The 23,955-nt window shown below is 41.3% G+C and overlaps 3 protein-coding genes across 3 annotated transcripts in view; 2 read left to right on the top strand and 1 right to left on the bottom strand.

Annotated features, from left to right (window-relative positions):
* The window catches only part of LOC135711526 (uncharacterized), a 62,550-nt gene extending 58,874 nt beyond the window's left edge, over window positions 1-3,676 (top strand). Inside the window, exons 2-3 of the mRNA XM_065234396.1 lie at window positions 3,079-3,202; window positions 3,271-3,676. Of these exons, the coding sequence (XP_065090468.1) occupies window positions 3,079-3,202; window positions 3,271-3,439 (293 nt within the window). The 3' untranslated portion in view covers window positions 3,440-3,676. The remainder of the gene's footprint in view (window positions 1-3,078; window positions 3,203-3,270) is intronic.
* Window positions 3,677-3,708: 32 nt separating this feature from the next.
* rudimentary (carbamoyl-phosphate synthetase 2, aspartate transcarbamylase, and dihydroorotase rudimentary) overlaps window positions 3,709-23,955 on the bottom strand; it is a 59,200-nt gene continuing 38,953 nt past the window's right edge. Inside the window, exons 5-8 of the mRNA XM_065234350.1 lie at window positions 4,495-6,528; window positions 4,149-4,433; window positions 3,987-4,085; window positions 3,709-3,916 (exon numbers count right to left, since the gene is read on the bottom strand). Of these exons, the coding sequence (XP_065090422.1) occupies window positions 3,719-3,916; window positions 3,987-4,085; window positions 4,149-4,433; window positions 4,495-6,528 (2,616 nt within the window). The 3' untranslated portion in view covers window positions 3,709-3,718. The remainder of the gene's footprint in view (window positions 3,917-3,986; window positions 4,086-4,148; window positions 4,434-4,494; window positions 6,529-23,955) is intronic.
* On the top strand, window positions 12,253-13,476 carry LOC135711481 (protein quick-to-court-like). Its single transcript, XM_065234334.1, has 2 exons — window positions 12,253-12,300; window positions 12,961-13,476. The coding sequence occupies exons 1-2, from the start codon at window positions 12,253-12,255 to the stop codon at window positions 13,474-13,476; spliced, it is 564 nt and encodes a 187-aa protein (XP_065090406.1).

The raw sequence follows: 23,955 nt of genomic DNA, 5'->3' as shown, positions 1-23,955 counted from the left end.
TGTAAAAGGCGTACTTTCCACCGCTAGGTGGCACTCTAAAGTACATCGATTTTTTTTCACTTTTCGAAGCAGAGATGAGCTTCCTTTCTTTGGTACAGTCCAGCAGTCGGAGCTGGTCGACACTTGGAGGCTGCACACAAAAAAAGAAGGATGTGTCCAACGAGCATTTTTGGTTGTCAGTTGGAGCGTAAGGAGAGCAAATTTCCAGGAGTGTACACATTTTTGAGAAAGAGTTGATCTTAATTTTCTCGAGAGACGGACAGACGGTATTTTTCCGTAAAATGCTGATTCACCTCCACAGCTCGAGCATGAGCATGATTGAACGCCCAATGAAAGCCGAGGAGTCCTCTGCACTTCCACGAGGAATCACAGGGATGTTGGGTAAGAGGGTTGGGTTAGCAGCAGGGTTCGTTTTGGTAAACGATAAGCTGAATTGATGTCCTAACGATCTTATAACACGAAGGAGCTTGGGATTGAACCCACGGTCCTCTGCTCAGTAAGCAAAAACGTCTGCCACTAGGCAGACGAGCTCCTTTTTAATCATTGACGAATCTTGAATGTGGATGGGCCTGAGACTAGACTCATGATGTTCTGCTCAGTAAGCAAAAACGGTTGCTCTAAGGCCACCGAGCCTCTCATATCACATTATAGCGTTACTCAAGTTTTTATAACTATTCAAACCCGGCACCGACGATAACGAAAAGTTTTACAAAATACACGATAAACAAGCGATATTTTAATATTTTTAGTATGAAAGGATCTGGGACCGCGTCTTTCTCCTCAGTAAGCAAGCCACTGCAACCGACGATCTTTGAAATCCTAAAACTAAAAGCTACGAAAGAGTACTTAGGCCTTCATTAAGATCCACTTTCACGCGACGATCAATGTTTCGATTTTCTCTTTACGCATGGTTCAGACAATCATAACAAGCTATGACCGACGTGACGATTGTTTAAGACCTGGTTAAACAAGCTATTCCAATGAAATTACGTTATCGAATTTCACTTGGAATGTAATGAACAACAGAAATACGCGATAATTCATATTTTCAGCGGTTGATGTTAAATTTTAAATATACCAACGGTACTGCCTACGACTACGACGGCGATTACGACGGCGCCTACGACAACGACAAAAGAGAATTTGTAACTTACCATTTGTTTAGGATAAACACCTTTGCCCGGCACCTCCACTGGTTCTTCATGTCCGCTATCTGTCACTGTTTGCAAAATATCTAATAGCAATTACCACACCCAACTGCGAAACACGTTCAGAAGCACTTATGGTACACTTTCGTTCGAAAACACTTAATTTTTTCAAAAATAGTTGCACCGCGTAAATAAACAAAAAATAAAATTTTCACTCGCGATGTAACAAATTTCTGGACCGAGAGAAAAAATCAAACAACGCAGATAGCGTTAAATCTTCTGTTGCTTGCAAACATGATGAATCATGTTCACCCCTATTCTGTATTTCGTTTCGAACGAAATTCTCATACAAAAAAATATTTTTTTGTATGAGAATTTCGTTCGAAACGAAATACAGAATAGGGGTGGTTTTCTTTCTCGATTCTAAAACTTCTCGAAAAGCGAGAAAACCACCACTCACACACGTATCACACCGTCCGGGAGGCAGAGTGCCAGCGCTAATCCAGCAAATGCAGCCGAAAACCAGTGATGCCACATTTTTTCAAAGTTCAATCTGCATTTTCATCGCAAAAAATCTTTTTAATCTTCAAAAATCTGTGAAAAAATCTATATAATTTCTATATTATGATCTCAGTGCGAATTTACGTAAATCTCCATTAAGCAAATGCATAGTTCAGACGGAGATTGTTCAACGTTTAGAATCATGACAAATTACTAAAGTTTGCTTTCTAAAGAATTTGTCTATTTAAAAAATCTTGAAATCCTACAATCTTGATTTTTTGTAGTGTTTTGTATCTCTTTTACTGTCTGAAAATACAAAACATTAAGCACCAGTTGTAAGAGACAAATATTTTTTCGACTGAAAATTTCCTTAATGAAGTAACTATCACAATTCCCTAGAATTTGATTTATTTATGTCTCAGATTACGCAAACCTTTATCTGGACATTGGACATAACACAGAACTTTTACATGAAGCTTAGTCGAATTGCATGCAATATTCTTTATTTCTATAATTACGTTTTGAAATATAAAAATATCCAGTTGACTCTGCGACTCACAAACTGTAATCAACCACTTTGGGGGTTTTCTAAAATGGCTTGTTTACCGAGTTGTCAAAATATATTTAATTAACTTCGTATCTGAAGGGGGAATAGAAAGGGAAACTAATATTCCTTCCAACGAGAAATCAAAACATCAGAAGTCCATTCGAAAGATTCCAAGTCCATCTGAAGCTAATACAGTAATAATTTACTTAATTAAAAATTCGATTTGAGTTTGATGCTCAGATTGAATTCAAGCTGCTCAAAATGAAAAAAAAAAATAATTTATTTATCGAAATTAATAAATTAAAAAAAAATAATGCAAAATATATTCCCTTTATTTGAAAAAATCTGTATATTTTTCAAAAATCTGTAATCTGTATATACAGATACTTGCATCGCGCATCATCTTTTTGCTAGTAATCTCGCTGATTCACTTCCACAGCTACAAGACTAAACTAGACTTCTACCAAATCCCAACCTGATTTTGACCCAACATATTCCCAAAATTGACCCAACAACAACACGACATTGGGTTAAAATCGACATTAAATTTGCCTTACATTGATCCGACATCGGGTCGACTTGTCTGCTCAGAACCATTTTGCTGGGTTTCTTTCATACTCCACTGTCATATAACAAATGATAGTGAGTGACTCAAATGTGACAGTGATGATGAGCTTCGAATGAGAAAGGGTCTTTTCAAATTATGGTCTTGTGAGAATTCATTTCCACAGAATTGGTTCACCTTCAATCGAATGATATGAAAATTAACAGCACTGTATGCGAGTACTGGCAGATCAATCCCTATGCAAACGCGATTTCCCTGCTCCTACTCTGAGGAATAACAATACAACTTATTTTCTTTTGATTCCTTACCCTTCACAGTTCCAATGGTATCGATGGATGGTGAGGCCCATCCGGAAATCACGCTAGCAGCGGTTGGCCTGGGAGTGATAGTAGCTTGCATCATCCTCATCACTCTGATTGCACTAATCAGTCGCAGAAAGAGGTAATCCGCCATTGGTTCCATTATCCAACCAGTCATTATAACCATATCTTCCCCACCGCTTCCGGCAGACATTTTTTGCACAACATCGGTAACAGTTCCCGGCAGTTGGATTTGCCGCCAAAGTCACCGGACTCAACAGAAATCTACACCATCACGCAATCGGTCGATTCGCACAGCTGTCGAAGTTGCCGAAGCTCTACCGTGACCATCGATTCCGACATAGTTACTCAAATTTGAGTATATAAGGATTTGACGACTCCCCCCCCCTACCCCAGACGACTGAATCTGTTTTTACCAAGTACCGATTTGTATTTTATGTAAGTTGTTATGGATTTCTTTTCTGTCCTACTGATTTGATCGTGACTATAGTTTTATGTGATAGCATTTAGACGTTGATTGTATTTTATATTGTAGTAGTGCTAATGTATAGCAAATGCCTCCTATAAAAACCATCGAATGGTTGATCACTGTTAACCTTGTCCTATTCAATCCGTCCGGAAAGAAATGTCCCTTATTCTAACACTTACCGAGGACCATGGCCAACAGTGCCATCCGGACGTACATACCGTACTCAGCCTGACGGAAGTAGGCAGCCCTCGGATCGATGTCGATTTCCTTGCTGATCTCGAAGACACGGGGCAGCGGATGCATGACAATCATACGACGTTTGGCACGGGTCATGATCTGCGGAGTCAGCACCAAGCGACCGCAGCTCTGTTATGTGGAAACAATAAAGTATGATTGAAATGAAGATTTTGGTGAGAATTTCCAAAGGGAAACATACCGCTTTGTACTCCTCCTCGGATCCGAACCGCTCCCTCTGAATTCTCGTCATATAGAGAACGTCCACTTTATCGATCACTTCCTCCAGAGCGTTGCAAGACTATTTTGAATATCGAAGTCTAGTTTTAATTTTGACTCATTTTATATGCAAGGCAAATCCTACCCATTGATGAATTCCCTTTGAATTGACAAAGTGAACAACGTCCTTTGGCATGCCCAAGTTCTCCGGACAGACGTAGTACAAATTGACGTTGTACAGTGTTAGCAGTCGTGCCAGCGAATGCACCGTACGGCCGTGCTTCAAATCACCGACCATGGCAATCGTCAGCCCATTCACGGTACCGATCTCCTCGCGAATCGTGAAGATATCCAGCAGCGCCTGCGTTGGATGTTCCCCGATTCCGTCACCAGCGTTAATCAACGGTTTGCGACAGTGGTGGGCGGCGCGCTGCAATTGGAAAGCAGAGAAATATAACATTTGTTTCTAGCACAATCACGTGCACACTTACCGATACTGCGCCTGGCTCCGGATGCCTAAGCACCACCACATCCGCGTACCCGGACATGACCTGAATGCTATCCTCCAGCGTTTCGCCCTTCTTCACCGACGAGCTCGTCTCGTCCATGTAGATAACGCGTCCTCCTAGCCTCTGCATGGCAGCAGCAAAGCTGCAACAGGTTCGTGTGCTAACCTCATAGAACACCGATGCCATCACCTTTCCCCTCAGCAAATCATCCAGCGGCCGGTCCTTCTGCACTCTTCCCCTCATCGTTGTCGCCACATTGAATATTTCGTTCAGATGTTCCTTGCTGAACATATCCACGCTCAGCACGTGCTTTCCAGCAATTTGAATTCTCTCCCTCATTGCTCCAGAACCGCTGCTCACCAGAGTATCTTTAAAGTAGCTACTCATGGAGTCGCATCGCACCCGGGGCATCGGTGAGAATGGTCTCATCTGCGAATCGCCAAGCGGCACATGTGCTTTGTTGGATTCACCTCCGGCCAGCAGTTTGCTGAACACATCGTTCGTATGCCCATCCGTGTCCCAAAAGTCCGCTGGTTGACGGGTGGTGTCCAGGGATTTCGTAATCGACAACAGATCCAGTCCATCCAGTGAAGTGTTGATTTTTTCGACCGATGGGGCCACGGTAGGCTTCTTCAGAGGCCATTCGCGAACGTTCTGCCCGTAGCCGGGATTAACCAGCACGACACCGTCTACGAAAGCGGTTTCCCCACGAAGAACCACCCGATGGATGCGTCCCTTGACCCTCATTCCGGCAAACGGTGTCCAGCGGGCTTTGGATTGCGGTGGACATTCCGGGATGACCCACTCTTCGTCGAAATCGACCTCCACGTAGGTGTTCGGTTGCTCCGGAAGGCTGAAAATTCTACGGGGGTTCTTGTAGAATTTGGCTATCAAATCTTCCACGGAGAGCCGACCTTCGTTGACGGCATTCAGCAGCAGCGGAAGAATGGTTTCAACTCCGGGGAATCCCGGTGGAGGGTTTTCGGATTCCTTTTCTTGCTTTGAGTGAGGCGCATGATCGGTGGCAAAGACATCGATGACATCTAAATTGTCCCACAGAGCCTGTTGATCCTCCGGGCTACAAAGAACCGGACGAACTTCCGCCTTGCCACGACCAATTCGGTCCAAATCGTTGGTGGAGAGGAACAGGTGATGCGGACAAACTTCACAAGTGATCTTTATGCCGCGTTCCTTCGCTGCTTTGATGATCATTATTTCCTCCTTTCGTGCCACGTGGCAAATGTGGATCGGTCGATCAACGAGCGAAGCCAGAAGGATTATAGCGGCGGTTGATTCACGTTCAGCGTGGACGCAAAGCGGAGCTCGTTTTGGCCAGTTGGACAAATGCTTCTGCCAAACGAGCATGTCATTCAGTTTCAAGGTAGTGAACGTCTGGTTCAGATACATTTTCAGAGCTGCGGCTTGCGGAGCCAGTTCGTTGATGGTCGAGAAATTGGTGGAAGAAGCTCCGACGAAGAGAGCATAATCACATCGAGCTCCCTTCTGCGCAAGATCCTGGAATAGTTGGAAGCTTTGTCTGTCTACGATTGGTGGGTTCGTATTAGGCATAGCGCAAACTAAAGTTATTCCACCCGCCAAAGCGGCTGCGGTTCCCGAGCTAAAGTCCTCCTTGTAGGTCGCCCCTGGCTCCCGCAAATGAACGTGCACATCGATGAAGCCCGGTAGCTTGACCATCGTCTTCGATGACATGCAATCCGTGTGCGTTTTCATCGGTGGAGCCCGTCCAATCCGGTGCATGGCTTCCACCAGCAGTTTCGTACATTTGACGTCCGTAACAAGCGGAATGGAGTAATCCACCGCTAACCGTCGCGTTCTGTAGCCATGCGTCATGAAGGAACTCACCCTTCGAGCTCCACCGCCCCTCATCGGTAGATTGATCACCATATCGAATTGCTTGTTGGCCAAAAACTCCGCCAAATGTTGCAGCTCTCCAACCCCTACATTTTCCTCTCCGCTGGTAAGGGCCGCATCGAAAGTCCATTGAACACACTCTACCTGAAATTCAGAGGAAAAATAGAAATTCAAACTTTGAATTACTACAGCCCGGACAAACACGGAACTGGATCGATGTTATTTGTCGACGAGATATATCGCTTAGAGCAATCACAATAATTGCGTTGTCAACGGCAAACTTTTTTTGATACGTTGCTGGTGAGATGATAAAGTGACGAAAATCCATTTGGTGAATTGGAACGGAAGCAGGTTCGTATGCCGAAATACACTATGATTGAACATGTTTGCTGAACAGATTAGCTGATCTGGTTAATGGACCACTTTGTCAAGGAGTTTTACCGTGACTTTCCACCAGCGATTTCACAAATTTGGACCAACAAAATACTATTTTAGTATGAAATGCACTACATTTGGCTACAATTCTTCAAAACATTGTGTTATTTCGAATTTCGAGTGGTAGAAAACGTCATTTTCAACTGCTCGAATAAAATGGTTAATATGACCGAAAACAGCATAAATTTAGGGGCCATGCATTTATTGTATTACTCAAAATTGGAGAAACATTTACCTTCTTCACCAATTCGGCGCAATTTTCATGTAGGTACCACGTGATCTTACATCCCGCCTCTAGCCTTAGACTGGTACATGCCCCCATGCATGTTTTATAGTGTTTTTAAAGTATGCTACATGTCTAAACCATGGTCTACAGAACTCTAATATCAAGAGCCACATGTGAAAAGGGCATACAAGCTTTTTGTAAACAAACCTTCATATGCCTTTGTCTCGCCACTCATATGACACCAACGCAAACCATCAACATTACCGGGAGGGGAAACTTTCGGCGATAAAAGGGCCTACAAAGGTTTGTTTACAAAAAGTTTGTATGCCCTTTTCACATGTGGCTCTTGATATAACCAAAAGCATTACATGGAACATTGCATACATTTACCGCGGCTTAAAAGCACTCCACAAGTCTATATCATGGTCTACAGGACCCTCATGAAAACTGTTTCTTGAGAACAGTGATGGCATAGTCATTAGTGAATTTATTCGCTCTCATACGCTCTCAATATCACGCGTGATATTGGAGCAAAATGTCATGCCTGATATTGATTTTACAAGCCCCTTTGATAGTGTGAGACTATTCACTCCGTGTAAAGTTGAAGCTGAGAGTTGAATAACCGCAAAAATCATTCCGTTGCACCTCGTTTTCTTAGAAAGAGAAGGTATAATGTTGCTATCCCTTTTTTCTCTTCACCGATGGCAGACACGAAGCGACTGCTATCAGCCGTTATTGAAGCTTCGGATGCGTTCGGGTGTAAAGTAAAAATCACGAAACTCAATCTCACCACGGTTTGGTGAGATTTGCAGCTGGTGAGTTTTGTTAGCTTCATATTCCGAGCTGCAATATCACATCTTGCAACATCAACCGCAAGTTGTTTGCTTGTTGATTTTTGTCTAGGAAAATCAAGCTCTTGATCTTGCTCTATGGTGAGATTTTACTTTTTGATATTTTCTCAACCCTGCTTGGGAAATTAATCACTTCTTACTTCCATAACACATTTGAGTTTGAATAGAGATGTGGCGAAATGTGAAACTTCACTACGATGATGGTGGCGTTTCCGTCACTATGTCATCGCATGGGCTGCAACGACTGGCTACCGCAGGAGAGAACCTAATTAAATTAATAACCAAAATGGGTCGCTATCAGCGTCGGGTGAAGCTTACAATATCTTTGCAGATTCCCAGTAGGAGATTGGAAAGATAGTTTCACGAGAAGGTCTGTGGGCGATAATTTTCTCAGTAAAAACGGAAGTATTGATATCTCGATCTTGTTTGCGTTAAAGATTGCTGAGATTTTGGTTTTCGTCTGTTTCTGTTTACTAGAGTATGTACTTATAGTTTCCATTCTGTTTTCCGCTTGGTATCTTTTTGAAACGCTTGAAATTTTTAACACAGTTTTTAGTTTAAGCAAGATCTCGTTACAGGCATCACATCTTTTGTTCAAGGTGTTGTAGTGATAAATGAGCAATTCTCACTGAAGCCAACCACTTTTTGGTCGAGGATCTACTTTTAAGATAACTCTAGTTAAAACATAGAAAAATTCGCCTTCAGTATGTTGAATCCATGGACCCCTCGTTAACTATTGCGTACTATTCTAAGGGGAAACGTCAAAGTTTTCATTTGACATGTTTAGATATTTTGGCGACCATTTTAAATATGTATTGGATTTTTTCGAAAATCTGCATTTTTCTTAAACATAGCTGATACTTTTTCCTATACCTTTTAAATTATGATGGAGCAATACGTTCTTCGTACGAAAACAGAAATAGGAAAATGAATCATCACAAATTATATGGAAACATATTACCTCTTCTTTGATATGAATTTTATAGGAAAAAGACTCAGCTCTCAAATGGCATGCTTTGTTTTAAAATTTGTTAGATGTTTGTTAGAAGAAAGCATCAAATATGGCGGCTAAATTAAATATGACCTTCGAAAATTCTATGCAAGCCAAATGCAACAAATGATCTTTTCTTAAACTGTTAGGCCGTTCGCAATGTTGTTGTATTTTATATGAACTGTTACAAATTGAATCTAGAGCAGAAGCGCACCCCTCGTTATGCTTAATCAAGGTACGTTTAGACTATCTGATTTTTTGGTCTGATTCGAGCGGACTGCTCGATAATTTGGTCGGATGCAATGTCCGGATGCGTTCACACTTTTTCGACATGATGATTAAGATTTGAAGTTTGATTTGTGGAACGAAATAGGTTTGTGTTTAATTTTCATTCGACTCATTCAGCAAAATAGCCGCAATTGAGATAAAAAAATTGATATTTTTTTCTAAAATGTCATGGTTTTAAACCACTAAAGAACGCTTGACTTGTGTTTTGATGGCACCCAGTAGCAAGGTAAACCGATTCTTAGCCGATTTCACTGTTCAATATTGTCCTGTGTATGATTTGACTGACTTTTATTTTCCAGTGTCATTGGCCGCTCTGAGCGCCTACTAACAATTTTTTAGAGCTTCAGAGAGGTTCAGAGATCTACTGAGAAATTTTTTGAGTTTCAACGTAGTTCCTAGATCTTGAGAACAGAACTTCAAAACTTCAGAAAATTTTACAGAAATTAGAAGAAATTTGCAGAATTTCAGAAAAATCTCGAGAAAGATCGTAGATCTTCATATAAACGATCATATACATTTTCAAAACTTCAAGTAAGCTAAAATATTTTCAGATCAATTTGTAAAACTGTAAGCGAAATTTTTCAAATCTTCATGGAAATTCGCAGAACTTCAGACAAGCCCAAGAAACTACAGTGAAATGTAAAGAATTTCACAGAAGTTTGGAGATCTACTGAAAAACTTGAACATCAGAAAAGTTCGTAGATCTTCAGAACAAAGCTACAGAATTTGAAAAAAAAAATACAGAACTTCTGCAAAAATTACAAGAATGGTCATAGATCTTCTGATAAATTTGAACCTTTAAAGAAGTGTGCAGATTTTCTGATACATTTTAAAATCTTGGATCTTCAGTGAAATTGGTAGAACTTCAGGGAAGTTCAGCGATTTTTTAAAAAATATTTATACGATTTCAGGGAAATTGTAGATTTAGAGAGAGACATTTAAAACTTCAAGGAAGCTCAAATATTTTCAGATAAATTTTGAGAACTTTAGGTACTTTAGAATATCTTCAGGGAAATTTTCAGATCTTCAGGGTAGCCCGAGAGAATACAGAGGAATTTACAAAACTTCAGTGAAGTTTGCAGATCTACAGAGAAATGTATGAGCCTCGAGGTTTTTTTCGTATATTTTAAGAATAGAACTACGGAGCTTCAGATAACTTTACAGAACTTCAAAAGAGTAGATACTAAGAGAAATCTGCAGAACTGCTAGGAATTTTGCAGATCTTTAGAGACATTCAGTGGTTCAGAAAGCTTCAAAGTTTCAGAAAAAATGTGAGATTTTCAGAAAAATTCAGAAAAATTTCAAAAGTACTTTAATTCTAAAAACAACTCGCAGCGAAGTCGAAAGTTCAAGATTTTGCAAAACTCCATGGAAGTTGGAAATATATAGATCTGAAGAACTTCAGAGAAGTCCGTAGATCTTAAGAGAAGCTTCAGCAAAACTCATAGAAGTTCAGGAAAGTACGCCGATCTTTAGAAGTATTTACACAACTTCAGAGAAATTCGTAAATCTTCTGAGACATTTTTAAAACTTCAGCGATGTTCAAATACTTTCAGATAATTTGTAGAGCTTTGGGTAATTTCAAAGAATTTCAGATAAATCTGCAGATCTTTATGGAAATCCAAGATTCCACAAAGACATTTATACTACATTAGAGAGATTTGGAAATCTACTGAGAAATTAATAAAACTTCAGGGCAGTTTGTAGATCTTCAGAGCAGAAATACAGTACCTTAGTAAACTTTACAGAATTTTAAAGAAATTTTAGGAACTTCCGAAAAATTCAGAGAGAAGATCGTAAATCTGCAGATGTTTCAATAAATTTTTAAAATTTTATTGCGGTTCTTGTATGTTAATTGAAATTTATAGAGCTCCATGGAAGTTCGCTGATCTTTATAGATATTTGCAAAGTTTCAGAAAATTAGTAGATCTTCAGAGAACTTCCTAAAATTTCCGGGAAGCTCGAAAATTTCTGGGTAAACTTTTAGTACTTTATGGAATTGTGTAGATCTTCGGAGATATTTGCAGATATTCATTAACTCATGAAAATCTACAGAGAAAATTACAAAACTTTCGAGAATCGCACGGATTATAAGAAATTTAGTGAACATCAGAGATAATTGTTGATTTTTAAGGATCCTAAATCTGTAGGGATTTAGGAGCGTTGTAGATTTTTAGAGAAATTTGCAGAACTTCTGAAGAACACACAGAACTTCAAAGAAATCCACAGAATTACCGAGAAATTTGCAGATCTTCAGGAAAGAAAGAAACAAAACTTCAGAGACGTCTGAATGTCTTCACATAAACAGGCAGAATTGAGTTCTTAACAGAAATTTGCTTAACTCAAGAAATCATTTAGATCTATAGAGAACTTTTCCCACTAGCTTGTCGAAAGTTGGTATCGACATCCTGGCGAAGTTTTGAAATCCTTTTTCATCTTTATATCGCAGCTCTTGAAGGACAAGATGAGCCAGATCCCGGCCGGTGTTACTTCTGAGCAATCATTTCCTACTCCACAAAGATCACCTTCTCCTTCTCAATTTTTAAAAATAATAAAAGTAAATACGTCTACCGAAGCTGTCATTCATTATGGAAGTATATCGCCTTCTATTTCGATTGATCGGGTGAACTACAAACTCTCTTTTGTTGTTCATTACGAAGTGAATCGTGCTTGAGGAAGTGAAGTATTCCTCATTGGATGAATCCATGCTGAATTGAAGCAAATTTGAACAAATATTTTGCACTGCGCGCGCGGCTGTAATGTTTTTATGAGATGGATAATAACTTTCATACACATTTCCTGACAGTTGATGAAAGGTCATTTTGGATTCAAGCTGCTGCACGGGTAAGTTGGACATTGATAAGCTGCGTCGTGGGTGATTTGCCCATAATCAATATCGGCGGATTTTCACATTTCTGGCGATCCTGTCTGGAACCTGGAATCTTGGAGACCCCCGATAGGTATTAAAAGGGCAAATCACCCACTTGCAAGGAAAATAGGATAAGAACGCGACTTCTGAACGCCGTTCTGAATGCGAGTGAGGACGGATTTGCAAATATCGTCTCCTCACCGTGGCAATGCTACAGGATAAGAACGCGACCAGGATGGCCGTTTTGATAAAACGAGTGAGGACGGATTTGAAAAAAAAAATCGTCTCCTGCCACAGGATAAGAACGCGACCAGGACAGCCGTTCTGAGAAAACGAGTAAGAACGGATTTGGGAAAAAAAATCGTCTTCTAGCAGTGACACTGCCACAGGATAAGAACGCTGCTCTTCTTCATTCTTATGGCGATCCTACCAGGAGACGAACCTGGAATCTTGAAGACCCCCGATAGGTAATAAAGGGCAAATCACCTACTTGCGAGGATAATTGGAAATGTGAACGCGACCGGGACGGCCGTTCTGAGAAACGAGTGATGACGGATTTGCAAAAAAAATCGTCTCCTCGTGGTGGCACGGCCACAGGATAAGAACGCGACCGAGACGGCCGTTCTGAATGCGAGTGAGGACGGATGCGCAAAAATTGACAAAATACGAACGCGACCGGGACGGGCGTTCTGAAACGAGTGAGAACTGATTTGCAAAAAATCGTCTCCTTGCAGTGGCAAGGCCAGAGAAATAGAACCATCCGTATGTGACCCGCAATGGCACCACGTTCAGTGGCCATCAGATGAAATACGTAGTACATTACTCGAGCCATACCGGACAGACGGGTGAGGACTTCCTTACCCCGACCCAGCGAACTCAGCACCAGATCAGATGACTGAAGGAGCTGCTCTCGTAGGCTTGCATAGACCTGGAGCAGCGTGATACTGAAATTCTAAGACTTACCAAAGAGGTTGTTGAGCTGCGGCTCTTCAAAGCATCGCTCAGTTCCCCGGAGGAACATTCAAACTCCAGTGACGCCGTAACGGTGCGAGAGAACACCACCAACGATGCAAACACACCCAGCTCTCAGGGCATTTCACCGATTGTGAATCAAACGGATGAGTGTAGCAAAGCCAGTCCCCGGCATCATCTGCACAATCATGGCATCCATGTCGAGGACATTACGACCTCGTCGATCCATTTTAAAGATTCGTACGTACACACGCAGGATCGTGCTTGCGGAAGCGACGATGACATTGATGCCGAGAAGCAGCGGCTTGTCGAGATGTACGAAGCTCGCATTGAGGAGCTAGTTAAACAGCAACAGGCAGACGAACAGCAGAATCGCATGTTCTACAATTATCGCGTTGAGGCTTTGCTGCAGAAATTGTCCGAGTCGAACAGCAAATACTGTGATCTGGTTCCAGACTGACAGCATTCAGTAATTCATTATCATTAATTATTAATAAAAAAAAAGCGTATAAGGAGAGGAAAGATATGAGATGGATAATAACTAGGGAGGTCATGACTTTTCATACACATTTCCTGACAGTTGGTGAAAGGTAATTTGGATTCAAGCTGCTGCACGGGTAAGTTGAACATTTATTATCTGCGTCGTGGGTGATTTTCCCATAATTATATCGGCGTATTTTCACAGTGACTTTGCCTATCGATCCACCCAATCCATTTTTGGCCCTTCATACAGCGACATGTTGAGGACAATCAGACGATATTAAGCTTGATCAATATAAACACAGAAGAGAGCCCACTGCTGTCGGACTTAGTTTCCGTGCTACGATGGATGGTAAACTACTATCATCATCAGCTTATTTTTTAAATCCTTACTTCATTATTTTTAAAGTAACATTGGATGCTGAATAAGAGCTTATGCAGGCTAAAAATATGCTTATCCAACAAAAAAATTGTATATTTAGCCTGAATAAGCTCTTATTCAGCATCCAATGTTACTTTAAAATGTGCGTATATGAAAAAATGGGAAATACTGGTTTTAATGTAAACATTGTCACTGGTGGTTCAACACATTTTTTGCGGAACACAACTACAAAATATTGTTTTCTCTGATTACGCTAAAAAAACTCAAAATAAATTTTAAAAAAATTATGTGGAAATAAAATCAACTCTCCATACATTTTTGTATTAACATTATGCCAATGGAAAGGTGGGTGGCGCCATGATATTAATGAAATTAAAACTGACAGCATTCAGTGATTCATTAACATTAATTATTGTTTAAAAAAAACATTTAAAACTTTTATACCGAAGGAGAGGGAAGATATGAGATGGATAATAAATAGGTAGGTCATGACCTTTCATACACATTTCCTGACAGTTGGTGAAAGGGGTGAAAGGTGGATTTTCATGCTTTGCTTACCGCTTCATTTCGCTTTGCCAATTACTATCGCATCGAATCGCTTCGAATCGCTTCTACTATGTTGTCGACCAAATACACTGCACTTAACAGGTGAGGAGAATGGGCATTGTCGATCTCCACACTCCCCCTCAATGCGAAGCATTTCTCGGAACATCTGGTCCGTCGAGCAGTACTCCAACACGATCTCCTTCTTCGCACACAACTCGTGCACGAAGCGCTCTCTCGTGTTAATGTGTTTAGAACGTCTGCTGATCCTCTCCTGAACAACCACTAATGGGGTGTTTACACATATGCTATTTCACAAGCGCTAATCTGCCAGCTGCTAGCAATAAAGCTCACCAGCATAATGTAAACAGGGCATCAGCGTCTACCAGCATAATATTTCAGGAGCAACTGAAATTCGTGCTAGTTGGCTAGTACCAGACCCTTATCACTCTTCGGAATTTATAGAGACCGATTACAGCGCCAAATGGTTTGTGACGAGACAAAGTTGAACTGCAGCGTTGGAAGAAAACACGCACACCAACATCTATACATGAACGTACCCACATAACTGAGCGGACGGTACAGCGCAAATCAAAACACGAAGTGTTGTCATCACTCATCGTCATCATTCAGCTTCGGCTACTTCCGTTTGCGTTTGCTTTCACCGGCGTTGACAAAAACTTTCTACGTTATAAAATAGGAAAGTAATGATTATTCCAACGTTATTTTTGAATAGAATGCGTGCTGCGTTGGCCAAAGAAGACGGCATATTTTATTACGTTTCGCAATGATTTCGATGCGTTTCATTTCCAATGGCTGGGGTTTTGGAATAATTCTTTAGAGAGAGTGAATCTTTTTTCCAAGCTTACTTCTATGCTTATTAAGATTGTTTTGGGCACCAGCTCCGTAAATCATCAATTACTATTTGAGATTTGCATCTTACTGATACCGGTGGTATTGGAAACTCTTTAGCTCGAAAGCAAATTATATTACAAGCACATCATGATGCGCGCTTGGATGTGTGATTGTTTTCTCAAATGTTTCTGTTGCATATAAAGTGGTAATGATTGAAAATTGGAGCAATCACAACAAGTAAGAATCTTGCTATCGCAATATAATGATGATGCGAGGGGTGCGACACATTTAAATCTCGATTTTAAATGGTCGAAAAATCTCACACTAGCGAATCAATCTACGAAAAATCTTTTTTCATCTCTTGCATCTAAACCCATCTACTCGCATCGCTCTCCACCTTTTTGCAGGAAATCTTCACAATCATAATCAATCATGTTTCTATCTATTAAGCGCGAGTGCATCTCACAACAGCAAAGCAAAAAATTCCTGCATCTTAGATAGAGTCGCCCCCCTGGTGATGATGACTTCGAGGACGTTATCGTCTTTCCTCGGCTGATCATCAACGTCCGCATTGACATCTATCATGCTGACACCTGTCAGTTATTGAGCCCAGGTGGTGAAATTGGCATGGAACTCCCAACAGTTTCAATGTGCACTCAACAGATGGCACTGCGATCACATACGGGTGGTAATTATATGTCTTGTATGAGGAATTGATTAGTGGGATATCTTGTTAATTAGATATCTTTGCTAGTACACTAGCGCTAGCAAATCCGCACAGATGAAAACACCCCATAAGCAGCCCTGATTGTCCTCGCGCAGAACTGTCGGTTGTTTCTGCGTTTCTTCGAAGTCATTCAGCAACTGACTAAGCCATACCACAGACAAACAGACGTAACAGTCACTATCACATTCATCACAAATAATGTTTTAGTTAGGGAATGTGCAATAATTTATGATGGTGGCGCCACTGAAGCGTTGAGCAAGCCACCACATTTCGAACTTATCAGTGATGCCAGTTCTTTTTCAGGTCAATTTAGTATATGTCAGCTCATGAAAATGACAAGAGGTCAAGGCATCCCACTCGAGACACATTCCACATCTGACGAATACAGATGTTGATTATTACATCCTAACTGCTGCACATTAGTACGATATACACAGAATTTTAGAACAAATCATTTTGATCACTGTAATATTCTATCAACTTTTACCAGTTATTGATAATCAATACTTCACCATGAATATCATTAATTGATACATATTCTATTTTTCTACTGTGCACACATTAAAGTGATGATCGGTGGTAGAAATGGGACTCATTAGTAATGCATTACCTCATTTAAAAACTTGTTTCCAGCAAAAGAAAAAGCAAACTAAACAAACAAAACAAATCCCTAAAAAAGTCTGAGCTTCTATGAATATCTCCTACGGATCTGTATTTCTGCACAATTTAATCGATCCTAAAACACTGGCTTGCTTCTGTTTTGTTTTAATTCAACACAGCTGGTGTATCGACAGATCGAGGGAAAAGCAACTAAGAGCCTGTTCATAAACTACGTAGACAGTTTTTTGGGATTCTTGACCGGGGGGCCCTTCCCCTGCGTAGACAATTGTCCATACAAAAAAATTAAAATTTGTATGGGCCGTGGATAATTGTCATCCATCCATCGCTTCCCGCAATTCTAGCTTCTTGACTGCTTCCTTGAAGTCAATCGGCTAAACACACGCCCAAGATATTTCAGCTTTGCACCTAGATTCGGCCCCGATGATGATCGTCGGTCGTCCTGCTGTTCTTCGGTATCTGCATCTTCGTATAACTCCTCGTTGCTCGAACTATCGCCACCTTCTGGCCAAGTCTGATCCCGTTCTTCTTTCGGCGGCTTGGTTTCTTCCTTTCCACGTTGCTGAGTCGAACTTGTCCCCGCTTTCGAAATTGGAATCTCAACTGCACCGGTTCCGTTCCCGAGTTCAATGAAACGTGCGTCGTGACTCTCGATAACAGCATCCGTCTCAGGGTCTAAGAAACGGTAGCCCTTTTGGTTCATCTGTCTGCAGTTTTCGTGTCTTGCTTTCTAGCTTGCTACGCTTGACCTCCGGAATATGCACAAATGTCTACAGCTCGTACGGTGTCGTCTGGATCGACCGAGATGGTAACCTGTTCTGGAGATAGGTGGCAGTGAGCTCTTCGGTAGATCCGCATCGATCAACATGCATGACGCCATTTCAGTGAGGGACCGGTTCTTACGCTCTGCTATGCCGTTCAGTTGAGGGGAGTAGGGTGTGATCCAGCAGAAGTGATCACACGCGGTTTGCGGTTGAAATAATTTTGAGTCCACCTCACGTAATCCTTGATGTCATCGGCTGCCTCCGATTTATGCCTGAGCGGATATGTAACGGTGAAACGACCAAAATCATCGATACAGTGCTCGCTGGTAGTTACGTTTTTGAACGGTCCACAAAGTTCAGTGTGGACGATATCGAAAATTTAAGTCGACTTCCTTTCCATCACTGTCACACCACTCGCACATCAGCTTCAAGCCACAGTCACGACATTCATCCCTGTCGCCAATCCTTCACTGTTCATCTGGTCCACCGCAGCCCAATCGTAGTGGCCAAGACGCCTATGCCACGGGTGCTGGTAGTTCTCTTGATGTTGACCTACAGATACTTGCATCGACGACTCCGCTATCTTCAGATGGTACAAGCCACTGTAGCGACATCCCGTCGAGACAAAAACTCCACTTGGATCCGTAGTCCGGCAAGCTTTCTTCGTTGAAAGACACACTGAGGTTCTTTTGTACCAAACTCGTCACTGAAATCAGGTTTTGACGTAGGACTACGTCTGTGATTTCTGTAAGGGAGTACACTTTGTGAAAACCAAAAATGGAACATGTAACGTAATCATGAAAGATTTTGAACGTTGATAACTCAGCTGCCACTGGACCAATTTTAATAATTTTATCACCAATCGAACATAAATATGTCTACGCAATGCTCTAGACTGTTGATTTTCAACAAGAAATTATTAAAAAAGTGGTAAATGTCTGCCATTGTCCAAAAGCGTCGAAATAACTAACAAATCCACCAATTACGTACATGCATATGCTGCTTCCCCAACACAGTCATTAGAGAATTGTTTCAAGAAACATGTCGATGTAGCATTGCTGCTTCCCAACATTGTCATCAGAGAGTCGTTAGTAGACGAAACAAGTCAAAGTCGCATTCGCCTCCAATCTTCGGGCGTGTGCAAATAGGGATGATGCAATTGCGTAACATTTTGCACACTCATCGCTCATTGCCACACAAAATGCTCTCCAGAGTTGTTATCTTGTAACCAAACTCCGAAGCAGGGCTGCAAGTGATTTTGATCGATTCTCTTCATCGACTTACTGTTTCGTTAATAACTCGACGGAAAACACATTCATTGATACGTTTGTTGTTCTGGATGATAGAAGAGCATAGCAGAAATAGTGCGAAATTAGTTAGTGAAGCCAAGGTCATCGATGAAGAGAATTGACTTTCACCCCTCTGCTTTTAAGCCCCTTAATTCAGTCGTCGTCATAGCAATGAAAATTAGCATCGCATTGGTTCTTGGGTTAAGGCCCACCCACATTAGATCCATTTGCGTTGCGTTGACGTAAATTTGACAGTTAGACAATAGATTTAACTGTCACTTTGCCGCAACGCGTCCGATCCGGATCTAATGTGCGTGGGCTTTTACACTTGCTGGTTGCAATTCTGGATCAACAATAGAAAAGGGCCCATCAGCAGTTGTAAACAAACCGTTCCAAAGCCCATTCCTCACAAATCGAAGGCCGCCCACACAAACCAACACCATCATCGTGTAGGTAGAAGTTTCCTCTATCCGATTATGGTGTTGGTTTGCGTGGGTGGCCTTCGCTTTGTGAGTAAAGGGCTTTGGAACGGTTTGTTTACAAATGCTGATGGGCCCTTTTCTATTGTTGATCCAGAATTCTGCTGTTCGATATTTCCGAAGGACCACCAAAAACATGAAATTACACTATTTTCTAGGGATGCTTAAAAGTCCGATAGATCGACGGAAAAAAACAAACCAAAGGAAAAAAAAAAATAAAAGTCCGATTATTCGATTAAAGATTAATCGTAAAGATTTTTTCCATCTATTCGATTAAATATTTATTGAATTTTCAATTATTCAATTGACATCCTGCAGTAGAGCAAATAAATGTAAGTACTAATTTACCTGAACAGGCATAGAGAACAACCATGACGTGAAACAGGATCATCCATGTCATGACATGGTCAGTCGACACGTCCTCGGAATGCGCATTCAGGCTCTGGATGTCCAGGGTAATCATTATAACAGAGTGATCAGCGTTATCGAAAAATGCGATCAACTCGTCACTGAGCATCGCCAATTTGTGGTTTTCCAGCCGTTGTATCTCATCGCGGAGTTCCTTCATCTTGGGGGTGTTGCTGCCCTAACCGTGATGAAACACGAATGAATTGGCGGAGTATGTCAGGCAGAGACACTGCACTGAGCTCACACGTGACATGGCGACGTATACCAACTACTGCTCCTGGCTCTTGTCATAACCGATAACAATTTTCGCGAAAGTAGCTCCTTGCGACTTGTGAATCGTCAACGCACAGGCACTAACGATGGGAAATTGCATTTGATGGCAAGCTTGACGTTGACCAATTGCTTGTAAATTGGCGTCCAATCTTGTTGCAGTACGCCAGGTTTTGAAAATACAAGCGGCCTGGATTTCACCCGAAGTTTCGCATTAACAGCGTCGTTATCAAACTTGAACCACAAGCGACACGCCGATTGCTGGGGGTCATCATCGATGTGCTCAATGTACCTGAGTTCGCCGATTGTTCCGTTGACAAGACCATCCTCTACTTCTACGTTGGTCGTTATCATGTATGACATGCCAACAACCAATCGTAGAAGGTATGGAAGATAACCTGTTTCAGGTTTCAGCGACACTCATTTTGTGCAGTTTGGTACGAGTGCTGAGCGGCGTCTTGGTATCCGGTGATTACATCCTCGGCAGTGCAATCCCATCCATCACGGTTGCTCAATGCATCATTATTATACGCTTCAACAGCGTTATTGCGATCGTATAACCGTATTGCGTTCGGTACATTCTCCATGCAGCATTCGACTGTCCTGAACCTGCTTTTCACCAGCTTGGTCTCATCATCCGACAACCGCTGACCATTTCCGATCTTTGTGAGTATTGAGGAAAACTCAACATCGGTTTGTTGCATCACTTAGTGCAAAGGGAAGTAATTCAGCGTTTGCCATAGTGCAACATCACCGATGGAGTTGTTCGCGGATTTAAAAGCGGGTCTCGCATTCACCGGAGGAAGCTGAAGCCTTGTGGACCGTATCAAACATGTTTGCTCCGATCATGCTAATTTCATCGATTATTATCAGCTTGATGTTGGCAAACGATTGTCGATATAGCTGCAGGAGTACGAACCGAAGCTGCCCATGATGTCTTCGATCCATGGTTATGTGGAACGCCGAATGGATGGTTGTTCCTCCTAAAGCTACGGCAGCTTTTTCTGTCAATGCGCAGGCTACATAGACGTTATCTAGTGCATTGTGTTGCTGGCTAAAGCAATTGTTTGTCTCCATCACGATATGGAGTGTAAACGGTTAACCGCATCCAGCCGGCCCGGTAAAGAACAACTGGAGAGGTTTTCTGTTGCCATCAAAACAATGCAGGATGTCGATGACTTGTAGTACAAGAGTTCTCTGTTCAGCATTCGTTTTGCAAACCAGAGCACAGTAATCCTGCTTGCTCATAACGTCCTGTCTTCCAGTACGTAGCCCATGTTTGCATGTCCATTCATTGTAGCAAGGTTGAGGTTTCCCTCGCAGCGGCATTCCAACCTGTCATAGACTCCAGTTCAACCCCTGTCCAGCAGCAGACGCACCGAGACTCGTGCGAGTGCCCAAATATTGAACCGAAGAATATAGGATTGTCCGGTCCGATTTGTTGATCCAGCTGCCTACACCTCATCATCATCTTCCGAAGGCTTTGAACCTGTACTACTATCGGCCCTTTTCAGGGGCACCAAGATTTTCCAAAAGAGTTAAATGTATGAACATGTCCCAACTAAAATTCATATCAAAAGATTCTTTTCAGGGCAATCATAATCATACTAAAGAGTATAAACAGAGAGAACCCCGCTCAAATTCATATTCCTACACAAAAACACAAGCTCCTGCTGCAGTTAACAAATAACATTTATTATATAAGACCACGTAGTCCTACATCATCATTGCGTAAAAACCCATAGGGCTGTCTCTTGTAGTTTTTTTTTCGAAAGTCTTGGCACGTATTTTACGGCATTCATATCGATTTTGATCACTACCTGACATAAAATGTGTGTTCTCTTTCCGTTCCCCAGCGTTATCCACCCGCCAGCGATCGGTAGAGCTCTATGTACAGTAATCGCCGGACTGAATTTTTTCTTAATATCCGCAATCATCCAATTTCCTATGGATTTGAAAAGTGAATAGTTTTGTCGATGAAAATGGTTGATCCGCGGTTTATCATTGCCAAACTGAATGGCACGAACTGGCAGACGTGGAAAGTCCGCCTGGAGTCTGCTTTCCCGTGAAGAAGTGTGGTACACTTAGGTTTGCCATATGGTATCCTAAAGGAGGACATGTCCTCCTTTTTCAACAATTTTTCTACATCCTCCTTTTGCCCGAAAATGTCCTCCTGTTTAATAATTGCATTTTTTCCGGTAACATATTTATAAAATTCTTTGAGGGTTGTTTGCAAAGAATATTTGTTTAATTATGTCGCAACCTCATCTTATATAGCAAATGCCATTCAATAGTGGGATCACGAATATACTACAGCTGTCAACCCTCCTACATTTGCTGAATTTTCACTTATATTTGACAGATGATTGTTTTTTAAATAAACCTACTATTAGACCAGGGATCAATTTTGACAAACAATTCCTCGAAATTCGGATGATCAACAACAGATAGATTTTCTAACATTTATATTTTATTTTCGAAGTGTCAAAAATTCACCAAATCTCGATTACGTTTCCGAAGAAATTTATCAGCTTTTGTAAACAATGCATCTGAACATCGATGTGACATAGCTCGCCCACGCATACTAACAGTACCATCAAATAGGGGAAAATATCCTCTACCTGCTAGTGGTGTTAGAGCCTTAGACTGTGTTCTAATTGGGGAATTTTCATCTAATGTTGAAATTTCGAAAATATATTGTACTCTTCGAAAATCCACCCCCCCCCCTCGATTTTCCAGAAGGTGTTTGTCAAAATGGGTTGCTAATTTGTCAGAAATAAGTCTGATGAAATACCAGGTTATTTGAAAATATCCCTTCTTTAAAATATAAGTGAAAATTCACCAAATGGAACACAGCATTCCAACATGTGTTCCATTTTGACGTTCTGTTTCTATGGGATTTTAGGTGTTGGTTTAGAGTCCAGTGCTGAATCAATGGTAAAATTAACAGGTTGCTTAGATTTTCATGTCGGTTTCAATCAGCGATGGTATGTATCCGAATTTGTGTACATGATAAAAGTTGCGATGGTTTTAAGGCTGTAAAGCTGTTGTTTTCATGCAAAACAGCTAGACTAGATCATTTGCTAGTATTAAAAATAAATTATGAAGGCTAGTTTGATGCATTTTTCAGAAATATAACGAGAAGATGAATTGAATTGATAACGACTACAAGTTATAAACAATCTCAATTGATCCTTTGAAAATCATGAATTTTGTGATAGCGTACACATTATTAAAACGTTTGATAAAAATTCATTGTCCTCCTTTAATATTAAGAAAAGGAATAATTCAGTGCTAACATTTGAAAACGGCACAAAAGCCATTTGTAAACAAATGGTTTGTGGGCCCTTTACTCACTACTTGAAGTACACCCACGCGACACAACAGCAACATCGGGTAGGGGAAATTTTCCCCTTCCTGACGATGCTGTTGGTTTGCGTGGGCGTTCTTCGGGTAGCGAGTAAAGGGCCCACCAACCATTTGTTTACAAATGGCTTTTGCGCCGTTTTCAAATGTTAGCACTGAATTGTCCTCCTTTATCTCCAAACCTCAAATGTAATGTCCTCCTTTTCAAGTTTTTGATATGGTAACCCTGTACACTATTACCGAAGAATTTCCGGAAGAGAAAAGTGAGGAGTGCAAACAGCCGACCGGTGAGCAAAAGCTACGCTGATGCTGGTGAAGAAAAGTGTAGCTACATGCCCACAATGCGTTTGATATACAGGGCAGACTCGATTATCCGGAGTCTTGAAAAAAAATTCACTCCGGATAATCGAGCGATTAAAAAAATTTTTTTTTTTGGTCTCATGTGGTCTCATTGAATGTTTTTAGTGGTCCCATTGAACGCTATTGAAGGATTATGGAATCGGACCACTGGTTTCGTAGATATGGCCGGAACAAGTTCTGGCGTTTATGGGCCATGAGGCTAAATTTGACTTGAAAGGAACAAAACCCATTAAGCGACACATAAAATTAAATCAAAATTTGATATCAAGATCAATGGTGGCAAACATTAAGTACCTTGGACCATATTGGCCACTTCCGGGCAAGTTCCGGGTGCCTCCGGAAAAGTGGCCAGAACCAGACTTGAATAATAACCTATCATGCGACACATCAGATTATAT

The sequence above is a fragment of the Ochlerotatus camptorhynchus genome, unplaced genomic scaffold (assembly GCF_037179485.1).
Source record: "Ochlerotatus camptorhynchus isolate MF236.1 unplaced genomic scaffold, CSIRO-AGI_Acam_v1.1 ptg000433l, whole genome shotgun sequence".
In the NCBI taxonomy this organism is placed as follows: domain Eukaryota; kingdom Metazoa; phylum Arthropoda; class Insecta; order Diptera; family Culicidae; genus Ochlerotatus; species Ochlerotatus camptorhynchus.
The sequence above is the reverse complement of the archived record's forward strand: the minus strand, read 5'-3'. Positions and strand labels throughout refer to the sequence as shown.

Coding starts and splice junctions, on each gene's coding strand:
- LOC135711481 (XM_065234334.1), top strand. CDS start 12,253: ATGCTACAGGATAAGAACGCGACCAGGATGGCCGTTTTGATAAAACGA. Junction 12,301..12,960: donor TGGCCGTTTTGATAAAACGA/GTGAGGACGGAT, acceptor CTGCTCTCGTAG/GCTTGCATAGACCTGGAGCA.